This window comes from Acanthochromis polyacanthus, chromosome 3, assembly GCF_021347895.1.
Source record: "Acanthochromis polyacanthus isolate Apoly-LR-REF ecotype Palm Island chromosome 3, KAUST_Apoly_ChrSc, whole genome shotgun sequence".
NCBI classification, from domain to species: domain Eukaryota; kingdom Metazoa; phylum Chordata; class Actinopteri; family Pomacentridae; genus Acanthochromis; species Acanthochromis polyacanthus.
In genome coordinates, this window is record NC_067115.1 from 20,314,036 (window position 1) to 20,329,476 (window position 15,441).

A 15,441-nucleotide genomic window follows, 5' to 3' on the forward strand; every position below is an offset into this window, starting at 1 on the left:
TACTGTCTGACTCATAAACTCACTACTCCTTTCTCATAATTGAATCAAACAGATTGGCTGTCTTTTTTTCTAGTAACACCTGTCAGTGTGTGTATCTTTTGCATGAGTCATCCTTTGAGCTCCAGTGTGTGGTTGTGTTCAGAGAACCATTTTTCTAAAACATTACAATGCCAAAAATAGAAATCTTAATATCTTTGTTTGTTTTTTTAAGCATCAAAGTATTTACTTGTTTCTTCTACAACAACAGTTTTATTTGGGTGTTAGCTGCTGTTGTCATTCTGGCATCTTCAAATCTTCTTACACTTTATAAGCCAAATGAATCATTTCTTTGAGGGAAAAAAAGCCAGACTAATCAATAATGGAAGTAATTGTTACTGTAGTTCCATCAATCAGACATTCCAGTAAATTTTGTGTAAAAAATAATTTTGCCCCCACATGTCCTGATTCTATTTTTTCCTGAGATTAATCTCCAAAGAGACTGATAAATCAATTTATTCCATGATTTTATCGTAGCCAAATAATGTCTGACAGATGTTTTTCAATGACTCGGTGCTAACTGATGAGACAGAAATGCATCATCATTTTTCCATCTCTCTTGTGAGGCCTTCGAGCTCTTAACTCACAAATGATGGCTTCCTGTGTTCCATGTGAGTGCGATCTCATTTAGTCAGGAAAGATGTCAGCATTTAATGCCCTTTAAAATCACCCAGAGTGACAGACTAATTGTGATTTCTCTCTTCTCTGTAGAGCATAGTGGCCAAATATGGCTCTCAGTTTCGGGGAAATTCTCAGCACGACGCCCTCGAGTTCCTCCTCTGGCTTTTGGACCGAGTTCATGAAGATGCTAATTCCACAGCTGACAACAACAGCAGCAGCAGCAGCAGCAAGACCAAAGCCAATGCCAAGGTGAGTCCCCATCGCTGGTGTTTATTGCAATGGTTTTCTTTCCTGTCTTGCAATGATAAATGTGCTTTTTGTTTTGACTAATAGATGCATCATAAGCTGCACAAATACATGCACATATCTCGTGTCTCTGTGCAACTTACATAACTGCTAAAGACAACTTTGTCACAGTTTTTTCTACGATTCAGATTTATCTTGGCAACTTGACAGGCTTTAATTAATTAATGAGCTTACCAGATGGAGCAGATAAATAAATGATAGTGTCTAATTAAGATAAGTTTATCCATTATGCTTAATAGTTGGATAAGAAGGGGTGAAAAACAGCCCACCTTAAGCCTCGGGGTTCTTACCCATGGTTGTCCTTTTGCTGGTAATATCTTATTTGATTTTTTTAAAACTCAAAACAAAATGTACGTAGGGATATGTTTAGTTTCTTCAGACCTTTAGTGAAAGATCTTGGGTAACAAAAAAATGTATGAGCTAAATGCTTTTCTTTTTCTGGAGAGACCCGAGAATGTTAAAGGTCAGTAACATTCCTAAACTAGAAAAGCACTCAGAGAGCATAGTGCTCCGGCATGGCTGTTCATTCCCACAGATGACACTGTCAGAAATGCAGCATTTTTAATTTTTTTTAAATGCAGCATTTGTTTCTTAGTTATGGATGACCAGAAATCACGGCGACATAGAATGTGGCCATTTAATAAAGATGTACACACAAACAAAATGACCTTGCACTGAGCACAGGCGTGTGTTATGCATTATGGATACCGAATCACGTGACCTAAATATGTAGCAGACGGCAGGAATTGATGGGACTCAGAAACGCATCCACATTTTAATCAATTGTTTCTTATATCATTTCCAACGGATAAGTCCCGACAAGTCTGCAGCAGTGGATTTCTACTGGGATTGCAATCATGTGACTATCAGCAGGCACGTGACATAGTGTTCACTTGTTGTCATAGTTCCAGTAACGCAGTTAATTTGAGTGCATTTATTCAGTGGGGCAATAATCACACATTAAGCAATAATTCATTTACATCAAATCATCTGTGCCACAATTATTGGCACCCCTGATGTTAACACTTTGTGCAACCTCCTTTTGCCGACAAAACAGCTTCTAATCTTCTCCTATAATACATTTTTCTACAATTTTCAGTATGAGAGTATGCTTCTGCAATAAAAATTGTGTTTATTTTAAGGCTTTCAACACATCTTAACCAGGGGTGCCAATAATTACGGAGGGCGCTGTAACTCCGCAGCGTTCCTTGGCGCAATAAATATGAGTCACAGCATTTAAACCACTGACGGATGAAGTGCGTGATGTTGATCGTGGTGCTACAATAGATTTTTCTGCTGAAAAGCTTGCATTCAAGTGGATGCTACTTTATAACTAAACATTGTTCCATATCAAGCGCACTCGTGTGACCCAGCACTGCTTACTTGAGGAACATGACCAGGAGCCCTAGCTGTTAACTCAGCTGCCAAACTCCCAAGTTGAAAATCTAATTGTGCATCTAGCGGATGTGTAAGAACAAGCCTGATCCACAGAGGCCCCGCTCTGCAACTAACAGGATCCAAATGATCTGCTACAATGCCTCACTGTTTTGGTGGCATTAGGGGAGCCTACACTATATTACATGGATTTGATGCTGTGGCTGATTGGCTTAGGGTACTGGCTTTTAGATAATCACCGTAGCTCTCTTAGCACCTTCCTCAATCAAGTGTTTTTCATTTCTGTGTTGGTGTGTGGAAAAATACTTGCTCCTTGCCTGTTAACAGCAGCTAGCTTTTTGCTTTAAGTTTTTCCCGAAGGCCCAACACACACACACACACACAAATCTTATGTGTGCAAACAAAGGTATCCTGACCTCACGCTGAAGTACAGACTGCCCCTCTTGCTGTTCAGTTTTAACAGGTCTTAGACACAACATGTCTCACTCCTTCAGCTGTCCAGATGCCCCCATCTCTCTCAACATGTTTCATTTTCTTTGAAATGTTCGATGCTGTCTATAATGAGCTGTGATCAGCTTTAACCAGCAAGAATTTGGACAGAAACCCAAAGGGATGTCTCTTGGTTAAAGTTTCCCAGCTTGTCTCACGTCAGGCTTCCGCTATGTGTCCCTATTTTTCATTACTGCACAAATTAATTCACAGTTGGCAGAAATGAAAATCTGATGCTCCACATCTAACTGCACCTGGCACTTTGATTATGATCCAACGTCGGGTGCGGAGTTGTGCTGCATATAAAACTGAAAACACTATTCGGTGAGTGTAGTGCATCACTTTGGGATACAGTCCTATGACGTACTTAAGAATTAAGCCAGCCTTGTTATCTGAAGCTCACTATAACCGATCTCCCCAGTGGTCCACTCTATAGGCAAGTGATAACATCAATTTCAGTTAAAAACATCACTTCACATTTTCACAGGAGTAAAGCATTTCCAGTGAGTGAGTTTGTTTGCCCATCACTAGCTCCCAAAACTCCCAGAATAGAGCTCTAAGTGAAGCTGAATTTGTGAAGAGTTGCGGCGCTCTGAGTGCCGTTCTTGCACCTGCAGCTGAGTTGAAACCCACTTGGTCTGAAATGACCCTTTGTGTGCAGTGACTCTTCCTGTGACATGTAAAAGGAGAAGCTGTTGAAACGGCAGACATCTTTCTCTCTTCGTGTCTTTTTCTCTGTCTCTGATGTATGATGCTCACCTTGCAACCTTGCGCTTGGATTGTAGCCAGGATTAGACGTGATGTGGTGAGAGGAAATGAAGGGCAGACGCATCATGGCTGAGTTGATGACTTTTTGTCCCATCGTCAGTCTGATGTTAATGCTCACCGAGAACCAGACGCCAATAAAGTTTGTCATTGGTGGTTACATTTGTTGGATTGGAGTGCATTTTACTGATTTCTCTGTCTGTGTCTCGTCTCTTTCTCTGTTTCAAACAGATGGAAACGAACGCATATTAATCAAAGTGCGCTACAGGCACTTCCCGTGTTTCATTTCTGCCACATTCATTGGCAAGGTCTGTAACACTAGAACCTTGATTACTCCTTCATTTCAATGTTCTTTTTCCTGACAGGTGCAACTATACGTGATGATGTGATGGTAGAAAAATTTCATGAACAAATCTGTTCGTGCTCACCAACCTAGACTTAGTGTTAACAAACTGAATTGTGTTTCCAATGGCTTTCTACTGTATCAGTGATTAATAAGTGGCTGTAGCAGAGTATGTGTTCTCCGATACTTAAGCACATTTATTTGTTGGGCCTCTTGATTAGCTGTGTGTGTATGTGTGTACACAGTACAACAACTACTGAGTACGAAGACATGCTGTGATCAGCACCCACTGACAAACCCTTGTGTTTAATTACATTTGCTGAGTGTCATCCAGTTTCTTCCTGTTGCTTAGGAGTTTTTGCCGGCGGCGCTGCTGGTTCTGACACCAATCTGGGCCTTGACGCCAGCTGAGAAATCTCCAGTCCTTTTAGTAAATGAGTATATCGTTATTACCTTAACCGTCTCTTCGCTGCCACCACCCGATGCCCAGCTCCCCCACTCTGACAGCAGCGCTAATAGAGGCACCCTTTATGCAACGTAAACAGCTTACGGCTGTGACTCTCATTAGGCTGCCAGTGAATCATGGTATCATAAAAGCCGGCTTTCCTCCACGGCTACTATGAGGCAGAGATGAAGAAAAAAAAATCGCTGGCTTTTTCATGCGATGAGCGAACATGTCAATTTTTTGTTTTTTTGCAATGAAATGCTCTTCCCCATTCCAGCAAATTGATTTCATTCATGGTGTGCTCATGGTTATATTACTGTAATATGGAAGCCAAACATGCTTCTGTGTGGGTTTAGGATATTTGGTGAACTCCTCTGTGTCCAAATAAACAGCTGGATAAAAAAAAAATAAAAAAACGGCGACATAAATAAGCTCGTATTTAGTTTACAGTCATTCCACTCATTCATACAGTGGGATGAAGTGAGATAGAATTCATTTCAAATAATTGTCTAAAAGCGGCAGTTAATCTATACTTTTCTCTTGCTTTGTGATTACTTCAGACTTTCAGTTTAATTACAACAAAACAGAACAGTTCTCTCCCATTAATGACACAACACTCGTTTCCATACTAGTCTCTGCGCTTCACACTTCATTAATAAACCCTAGAATTACATTAAATAATCCCCAAATAAAAGTTAAATGTCAGTCTAACCTCTCCATTCACACACATTTATTCTGTCTGGCTCAACCGCATGAGTGCTCTGCTTGCTATTTTCACATTTATTCAAGTATTTCATGTTCCATGGCTGCTCACTTTTATATTTTTCTTTTTCAAATATAAAACACATAAAAGTGCCTTTTTAGTGCCTTTGACACATAATTTGTCGGATGATATTAGTCCTTTGGCAGTGCAGAAGGGCAGGCAGGAAATAAGATGGAGTGGTGGCTGAGTTTAGCAGAGGGAGAGAGGCAGGAAAGTGACTTTGATTGCTTTGTCTGGTTACAGCCGCAGATGTAGGACAATACAGGTCATGATGAGCTGACAGAAACCTAACAGTGTCTACAATGTCTCTGTCAATGCCACAGACATTTAGCAAATGGGACCTTGGCCTGGTGTTCACCTTTACCCTTCTCCTCCCTAAACCCATAGCCCTCTGATTACTGCTGCTACTCATGATCTTGATTTTTCTACCAGTTATTTTCTCAGTTATTCCACCAGTTTGTTTTTTAATTATGCAATGTAAGAAAATAGAAAATAAATGCCTGAGGTGCCGCCTTTAAATGTTCTAGCTGTTTGATCAGCTGTTCAGTACCAAAAACTGTTTAGTTTGCAGTGACAAAATTGTCAGTCAGTTTCTCCCTGTCATCTTGGACACATGTTATTTCTTTGTCCTGATCTATACAGTTTTTGGTCCAGTTACTTTGCAATTATTTCCAAAGTCCTTAAAGTGACTCTGCTGCCCTCTCCATTTATTGCCATATTTGGGATTCCTGATTCATCAGTAGTACTGAATCCGGCACAAAGGGATATTGTGGCCTTTGCATCCTTAATAGGAAGACATACTCTATTATTGCATTGTAAATCTGCCAGATGTCCCTCCATTTCCCTGTGGCTCCAGGACAAGATGTTTTTTCTAAAACTTGAGAAAATAAAATACACGATAAGAGGATGCACAGAAAGGTTTTTACCAGAAATGGCAGTGTTTTGTACCCAACTTTTTCGAACTAAAAGTGTTACCCAACTAAATATGTCGGCTTGTGCCTTTCTTACATTTTATGGTACTACTATTCTTTGTCCTGTTATACACATGCTGAAATACTCTCTACTAATTTTGTGAGCTGAGGAAGGTGTTTTGTTTTGTTGTTGTTCCTATGGGGGGGAAAAAAACAAAACATATATATATATATATATATATATATATATATATATATACACACACACATATACATCTTGTGCTATTGTTTGGAGTACTTGTTAATGCAGTATCAGATCATACATATACGTTTTGTATTCTTGCTTAATAAGTGTTTTTATGTCTTAACTCAAGTAGTATGAAAACTGCTTTGTGCTCTCTACAATTGTTTTCAATCAAAAATAATTTAAAAAAAATGTCAGTCAGTTGTCAAAATTGACTAATTCATTAATCAGCTCATTATTTCAAACCTACCTCAGTTTGTTTCTTATGCAACATTTTGTTTATGAATCGACTTCCCCTGTTTAAGCAGTTTCAATGGCAGTGTTCCTGTCCTGCTTTTCTGCATGAAAGAGCATCTATATTACTATATGCGACCAATCAGTTCATCAGTCTGTCAGTGGCCTGTTTTGTTAAGTTTACTTTAACAACATAATGCCTGTGAAACACTCAGTCTCCTAAAAACGTATGTTTTGTTCTCCTTGGGAGAACACCCTGTCATTGCAGGAACTGCATTTTTATTCTGTACAACCTGTTCTTTACCTGCCTCTCTTGACACATTTTGTGACAGCCCTCTGATGTTGTGACATTTTTGCGGGTTTCATTTTTATTCCCCTGGTGATTTCTGTTCTCTGGAGATGTGTTGAAATTCTCAGGGAACAAGTGTAATGAGTTACTCTTGAAACAAGTACATATTCATGGTTGTTTTTCACCTTCTTACCTCGCTCAATGACCAGAGACTTATTGTGGTCTGTGAACATAATTGGAACAACTTGGGCAATTATTGGATGGTACGAGGCGTAGGTGTATGTACTATGTGTAGCGGAATGTACATACACCAGCAGAATAAATACAAACATGAGCAGGGAACATGAGCCCGATCACATTATTGTTGGAGATGTCTTCAAAACACATTCCTCTGTGAAATGCACATCTACTTTTAATTGAATGTTGAGCCAATATGAGCATATATGTGGATATTTATTGACTTGTGACCTGCGTGTATCTGTAAGTGTGTGAGGATAGATACGATTAACTGTCCGTGATAGACTGCTGACCAATCTGGGCTGCCATTCACTTAATGTATGCTGGGATAGGTTGTAACCCACTTGCAAGCCTGGATGTGGTAGGAGGTTTACAGAGGGAATGGATGGAATTATTGATTGATTGATTTTTGAGCTAGACTCAGAGAGACAGCTAGTCTTTGTGAGTCCCAGTTCCACAGACTAACATACAGAGCTCAACCACAACATGAAAACCACCTGCCTTATATTGTGTCGAGCCCTCTTGTGCTGCCAAAACACTTCTGACCTGTTGGGCTCTGCGGTGACAGTGGATTCTCTGGTAAATGTCTGGGTCAACACCTTGGCCTCTGTCATGTTCAGCTGTTCCTAAGCAGTTTTTGTGATGTTGAGAAGGGACGCTGTCTTCGGCCATGGCTGTGCAATTGTGGCTGACTTGCTGTGTATGCAAATGAAGGAGGACAAAACATACAATGCAGAAAAACAAAATAAGCTTATTTTTGCTAGGTGTGAACCAAAACCCAGTAAATATAAAAATAATTTCCTGCATAAAATGGATTCTGTTTGTGTGTGCGCTCAGAAAACTGGTAAATCAGTATGCAGTGTGGGGGCTGATGTGCAGGATTCAGTGCATTTTATTCTGCACATAACTTTTTAAAGAGGCAGATTGGTTGTAGTTTGGCATGCAAAAGGGTCTGCCAGTGTTTGAAACCTTGTTTGTGCAGATCACCTGCTGTACAAGCAGTGTGACCAGTCCAGCAGCTTCACCCAAGAAACATTACATAACACAAGACTGTGAACACACAGGCAGGCAGCTCAGTAATGTTAATCCTCCCTCCAATGGGACCTCACTGAACTTGCTTGGTTTCCCTCTCGCCTCACTGGCTCCACATCAGCAGCATTCCTTACAGGCTAACAGAAGACCATAGTGAAGACCTGAATTTGTGCACAATAACAACTGAAATAAACATGAAAATTCTTCTATTCGAGGGCTTCCACAGTAGTTATTTAAATGTATATATTTTTTAAAACATATGAAGAAAAGAGCAGATTGGTGTAATTCTCATTGGCTCATGTGGTTAAACTGGCAGCTTTTGTGTTCCAGCACGCATTAGAAAAGCGAGAAAGGTGTTTTTGTTTTTCTTGACCTACCGGTTTCAGTGGTGAACATAGCTGCCTATGGCTTGAGGCCATGGCAGATTACATGATATTAAAGGTCTCATGAGTAGGGTATTACATTATACCCGCAGGCCTCAGCAGTTCTCAGATGGCATTATAATATATCTGGTGAGAAAAATCAACAAACTAACACTTCATGTTATCAGAAAGTGGCATATATTTCCCTGTGTTTATTGAGGGAGCAGATGGAGCACAGTTACATTTTTATCTCAGGGTTCCCTATGAGTGGGATTTGGAGCATGTGCATTTAAAAACCTCATGTGCCTCACCCTATGGACAGCAGTACCACAAGTGCCAAAGCATTATGTATGCATTATTCGATTTTAAATGTCGATAGTGGTTGGCCTTTCTGCCCCAGAAGGCTTGACTGTGGAGAGAAAAAATCTCCAGGCTCCAGAGCCAACAGCACAGGCTTTGAAATCGGGTTAGTGGCTGTGGTAAAGCGAGGGAGCCCTGTTATCAACAGGGACAGAAATAGTGAGTTTGATAGCTCCGCGTGAGTTTTTGGCTCAAGTTTTTCATGGGAGGTGGAGAGCAAATGTCAGTAAATGAGATGAATCCAGCTGACAGGTCGGGTGATAGTGGGAGGCTGACGGGACCTTGATGTGGTGTCTCCCTCATCGGCGTCAGTCACCAGGACGTCAAGGCTCTGATATCACATCTGCCGGCTTGGTTTCAGTCAAAAATGCTGTTAGGAGAGATTAGGATTGGAGATAAAGGTGGGTTTGGTAATATTAAGAGTTTTAGACATTGTTTCTTTAGCAAAAACTGAACTAAAATACTTTTCTTTACTCAGTCAAATAAAGTATAGCTGTTGCAGAATGCAAGTGTTGGAGGCCAAAATATAAATGTTTTAGTTGTATTTCAATCTTATAAAGTAATTTAATGACTCATTTTTTTCTCTGTTGTGATTTTAAATAGTATCCAAATGTGAAAGTGGCTCTTTCAGAACTGAGAATTAGAAACAGCTTTATTTCACAGAGATGAAGCTGGAAGTGATATTAATATTTCACAAACATATGAACAGTTGCCAGGAGCAGACCACACAATATTTTAGTTTTTCAAGATGTTTGCTGTGTGATTGTCTGATTAAGGTGGGAACACAGAGAATTTGTTTTGAGTATCTGAATGTGACTTATCAGACCAAGTTGGATTGTGTTTGGGTCTGTCTGGACAGTGAGCAGAAAATAATCAGTGTAATTCTGATGTTAAGCCTTGAAAATCAGTCTCACACAGACAATCTCATAAGCTTTTGTTTTAAACATTGCTGATATTTGCAACACATCTCAGCTGACTCTTTTGTGTCAGCTGAGATGAACATACAATGGAGTGTGAAGTTTTACCTGAAGTTACCTTTGTTTTCACTCACCCTCAGTTCACTCTGTAGGCTTTTCAGTCTTGTATTTCTTTCGATCCAGGATCTCAGGCACGCTGTATTTTGTTCGTCTTCTTTAGTCTTCCATCAGATTACCAGTTGTTAGTGGCTCTGAAGTCAGGTTGGTTGAAAGCATCTTTAAATGTGACCTGCCTGTAGATTTCAGCTTGTCTTCAAATGTGTCCAAAGCTTTGGGCAATCGTGGATAAAATCTTGTCCTTGAGCAAACACAGCTTACTTTCTTTTGTGTACTGTTACCACTACCACTGACAGGACAGACCCGCCACAAAACAGCACCTACAACAAATGACTGCACAAGTAATGGCAATTTTCGTTGAATAAAAGTCAGCCTGAAATGTATTTGTCACTCAACAGTGAAGGTGGCCTCCGTATTTTTCCTTCACAGTTGGTAGAAAGCATGCATGTCCACTGTGTTTCCAGACGATGTCATTAATCACTTCACAGATATTGTTAAACCAGCCAAGAACAGACCAAAAAGTCTGTTTTGAGGCAAAGCTGTGTGAGGCTCGTTGAAATGAGCATCTGATGCACCAGATGGTCGTTTCCATTCGTGATACTCCGTGTTTGTCTGGTCAGGTCATCACCAGACTGATGTTTGTTTTGACCCTCACGTGGCTTGTTTTTTTTTTTTTTTCCAACTCGTACAGTATTGTTTTTGATCTAACTCTGAGTGATGGAGAGGAAGAGTGACCAACCGACAACCCTCACTGACTTCCCCCAGGTGCTTGTGTGACATCCAGGTGAAGCTCTTCTGCTGTGAAGCCTTCAGTCATCATCAGGTCACCCTCCCTCCTTCACTGCTCAGCTTGCTTCTTCCCTCCTGCTCTCAATCTCACACGGCTTACATCAAAGCAGCGTAACCCCTGCCACAGCCACCACCTTCCACTCGGCCAGCAACCTGATTTTAACTGCAAGTGACATTTTCGAGATGCCACCAATTCCTCCCAGCTGAGAGCGAGGGTTCATGAAAGAGAAATCCTGGAGTCTGTTTTATTTTTTTTTTGATATGTCTATTATTTTGATGCGTTTTTCAAAGAGAGTTACTGTTGCAGAAATGGGCGAAAACATTTACTGATGGGGAAAAAAGTCTTTAGAGCATGTTGCTGCTGTGGTGGTTTCTGTTAGTTAAAGGGGAACTTCGGTTTTTTTCAACCTGGGGTCTGTTTCCATATGTAATTTCATACATGTGAGTGATGGAGAAATGAATTTTCGACATAGCTCCAGTATTTAGCCAGGCAGGCAGCTTAGCAGCTCAGCTAGCAGCTCGGCTAGTGAAAAGTATGGGGCAGCTGGCCCCCCCGCGTCAAAGTCCGCCCTAACGTGCTTTTGCCCCACACTGACCGGCTCAGATAGTCTCAATGAGTGTCCCACAACATACTAGAGATGAGAAGTGAACGAAAACCTCCACATTACCTGGCAATCGCTCTTTGTTGTGGTCTGTATCCAAATCTCAGGACGCTAGAAAGCAAATCTCGTTCCGAAATCGCGTGAGAGCTCGCGCCAAAACACCGGTTTTGCCGCGAGCTCTCTCATTGAGACTATCTGAGCCGGTCAGTGTGGGGCAAAAGCACGTTAGGGCAGACTTTGATGCGGGGGGCCAGCTGCCCCATACTTTTCGCTAGCCGAGCTGCTAGCTGAGCTGCTAAGCTGCCTGCCTGACTAAATACTGGAGCTATGTCAAAAATTCATTTCTCCATCACTCACAGGTATGAAATTACATATGGAAACAGACCCCAGGTTGAAAAAAAACGAAGTTCCCCTTTAAGGCTAAACACCATGAAGTATACAGACTCTCATTTTGGCACTTATTACATGACATACATATATACGCCATCAATGCTTTTATTTATTTGTATTATTTTCTCCACTGTAGATTAATACAGAGGATTAACACTTTTTTTTTTGTTTACAACATAATCCCATATGTATTCTTTTATAGTTTTGATGTCTTCAGTATTAATTAACAATGTATAAAATAATAAAATTAAAACCTTTGAATGAGAAGGTGTGTACATATATACGTATGTATGTATGTTCAATAATTGTACATCTAAATGGTAGGAAATAGGATGTATCACAATACATATATGCATGTATTTGTCTATTAATGTACATAGGACTGCATATCTGTAGGTGTGTGTATGGACAGTTGAAAACAAAACTTTCCTTATGCTTTTAAAGACCATGTCAGTGCTGAGTTGTTTTTTTTTTTTTTTATGACTACTTTAACTCTTAATTCTCTGTGATGGAATCTGTGAATCACATGCATCCTTGTTACCAAAAGCTCCCAATCAATTCAAGAATCAATTGCAATCCTGCAAAAATGATAAAATCTGCTGAGTTGTAAATATATATGTACCTATATAAAGTCAATGTTAGTGTTTTTTTTTTCTATATTTTATCGGTGTGAAACAGTCTGGACAGAGTGCTCTGGGTCAGCTAATCCTCCTTTGCTATCCTACCACTCTAATAGGATTTACTTTGGGGAGGGTTGGGGTTTGCTTTTTGCCTTCTCTTTCTTGCCATGGCCTCATCCATTATTCACTTTCCCTGTTCAAGTGTCTTTTTTAAGCCTTCTTCCTGACGTAATATCTCGATCTATCAGCTAGTGAGGGCTGAATGACTGAGTAGGCCTTATCATCCACTGTCACCCCATCCGCTCCCTTTAAAACTGTGTTCGACTTCTACAGAGGCACAGTGAGGATCCTTTGTTGGGGTTTGTGCTGTTGTGTGTATTGAAATCGAGCAGAGTTGATGAGTTTGCATTTTTCTTTGCCCTGAGAATGAAGTTGCCCGGCTCTGATAGCCCTCTCATATTCCTTTGTGTCACCTCTGAATTGATCGCATCTATAGATTGCCCATATGTCGGTGCTTGTGACGAAGCTTGTGCTCAGAAACATGGAAATTAAGACACTCTGCCACTGTTTGACCTTAATTTGTGTCTCCACATTCTCTCTCTCCCCCATTGCATCAACCTTTAGAAAGTCATTGAAGAAAATTTAAAGAGAAAGAGACAGGTGAAAGATAATAAGCAACAGAGACGGAGAATGGGAGGTTGACTGTCTTACAGTATGTACACATTCGGTGCCAAATACTCTCTGCAGGTTACAAGTTGAGACGCTGATTTGTTTTTTCAGTAAACCTGTCTTGTGAAAGCTCTGTTACAATACAGCGGGAGGTCATGGGAGAGTGCGCAGAAAGGAAGCAAGCAAGGAAGAAGGGCCACAGGATGCTATTATATATATTCGTTTTTGAGAGTAGTAATGGGAGAGGTTGGCGGTTTCTGGGAGAGGATCAGAGGTGAGAACAGAGAACCTGCAGAGGTATTCAGCCAGAAAAGGCGTGTGCTGGAGCATGTCTGTATGTTTGAACACCCGTGTCTTTTTCAAGCTGCAGGGAGCCACAATTGTAGCTGTTATGAGCCTTGTACTGTCAGACTGCAACACATTCAGCTATCACAGGTGATTCAAGTCTGGAAACAAAAACACCGGAATTGATTTCTTCCCAGCCTCAAAATGTTTCCACCAATGTCTTTGATGACAGCTATTAACACTTGAGCCTACAGTTATCGATGTCTTGGCCTCTTAAATGCAGTGCAGCAGTCTGTACACCATGCTATGTATCCGGTTATAATGTTAATAACAGGTAAACCTATTTACATGTCCAGATACTGTGAATCATCATAAGGATTTATTTGAAGTCTCTTCTGTCCACCTAATGAATGCAACGGCAGTCTTCAATCTACTTCTAGTTCACGTTGGGCAGGGAACCAGTTCATCATTGTGAATATAGAATTGTTCTCAGTTAACCTCTTCAGCTTTTGTTTATTGATTAACAGATGACCAGAATAAGCTGCATAACTGTATCGAAACAATGACCGAAATGTAGCCAACACTGTACAAAACACTTCCCAAGGACGGGACTGGATTTTGCCATTATTACAGTAAAGCAGCTGAATTAAACACAAAAATATAAACCAACAAAGCCATCCTCTGTTATGTCTGTTATCTTTTCTGTGGCAGTGAATATAACACATAGACTTTCAGTGACTCTTCTCCTTATCCAGACATATTACAGCTGATTAAAGTATCTTTACTGCCTTTATAGCAACTCTTTGCTGTGGCTGGGACAGTCTTCTGGCATTTTGCTTAAACAGGGGGAGACTGGCTTCCCGCAACAAACCCAATAGTCGACATCGCTAATTCCTTAAAGGCGATGTGTAGGCAAACTGCAGGTGTAGTTTAAGTTACCTTGATAAACCGAGATGGATGTAGGAAGTACTCATATCCTTTTCTTAAGTTTAAGTAAAAATACCACACTATAGAAGTCCTGCATTGAAAATGTTAGTATTATCAGGAAAATGCAATGAGATATCAAAAATAAAAGTGCTCAATGCAGAAAAATGTCCTGTGTAACTATTATAATGTATATATATACAGGTAAAAGCCAGAAAATTAGAATATTTTCATAAACTTGATTTATTTCCGTAATTGCGAACAAAAGGTATAACTTTTACATTATATGTAATCATTGCACGCAGACTGATGCACTTCAAATGTTTATTTATTTAATTTTGATGATCATAGGTGGCAACAAATGAAAATCCGACATTCCGTGGGTCAGAAAATTAGAATATTGTGAAATGGGTCAAGTTTGAAGACACCTGGTGCCACCCACTAACCAGCTGATTAACTCAAAACACCTGCAAAGGGCTTTAAATGGTCTCTCAGTCCAGTTCTGAAGCTTACACAAACATGGGGAAGACTTCAGATTTGACAGCTGTCCAAAAGGCAACCATTGACACATTGCACAAGGAGGGCAAGACTCAAAAGGTTATTGCTGAAAAGGTTGGCTGTTCTCAAAGCTCTGTGTCCAAACACATTAATGGAGAGGCAAAGGGTAGGAAAAACTGTGGTAGGAAAAAGTGTACAAGCGACAGGGATCACCGCGCCCTGGTGAAGATTGTGAAAAAAAACCCATTCAAAAATGTGGGGGAGATTCACAAGGACTGGACTGCTGCAGGAGTCAGTGCTTCAAAATCCACCACCAAGAGACGCATGAAAGACATGGGTTTCAACTGCCGCATACCTCGTGTCAAGCCTCTTTTGAACAAGAAACAGCGCGCAAAGCGTCTCACCTGGGCTAAGGAAAAAAAGAGCTGGACTGCAGCTGAGTGGTCCAAAGTTATGTTTTCTGATGAAAGCAAATTTTGCATTGCCTTTGGAAATCGAGGTCCCAGAGTCTGGAGGAGGACAGGAGAGGCACAGGATCCACGTTGCCTGAAGTCTAGTGTGAAGTTTCCACCATCAGTGATGGTTTGGGGTGCCATGTCATCTGCTGGTGTCGGTCCACTCTGTTTCCTGAGATCCAAGGTCAACGCAGCCGTCTACCAGCAAGTTTTAGAGCACTTCATGCTTCCTGCTGCTGACCTGCTTTATGGAGGTGGGGATTTTATGTTCCAACAGGACTTGGCGCCTGCACACAGTGCCAAATCTACCAGTGCCTGGTTTAAGGACCATGATATTTCTGTA

General features: G+C 40.7%; 1 protein-coding gene across 1 annotated transcript in view; it reads left to right on the forward strand.

The window, feature by feature from the left end:
- usp43a (ubiquitin specific peptidase 43a) overlaps positions 1-15,441 on the forward strand; it is a 146,433-nt gene that overhangs the window by 13,102 nt on the left and 117,890 nt on the right. The window contains 1 exon segment of the mRNA XM_022199008.2: positions 748-906. Coding sequence (XP_022054700.2) covers positions 748-906 — 159 coding nt within the window.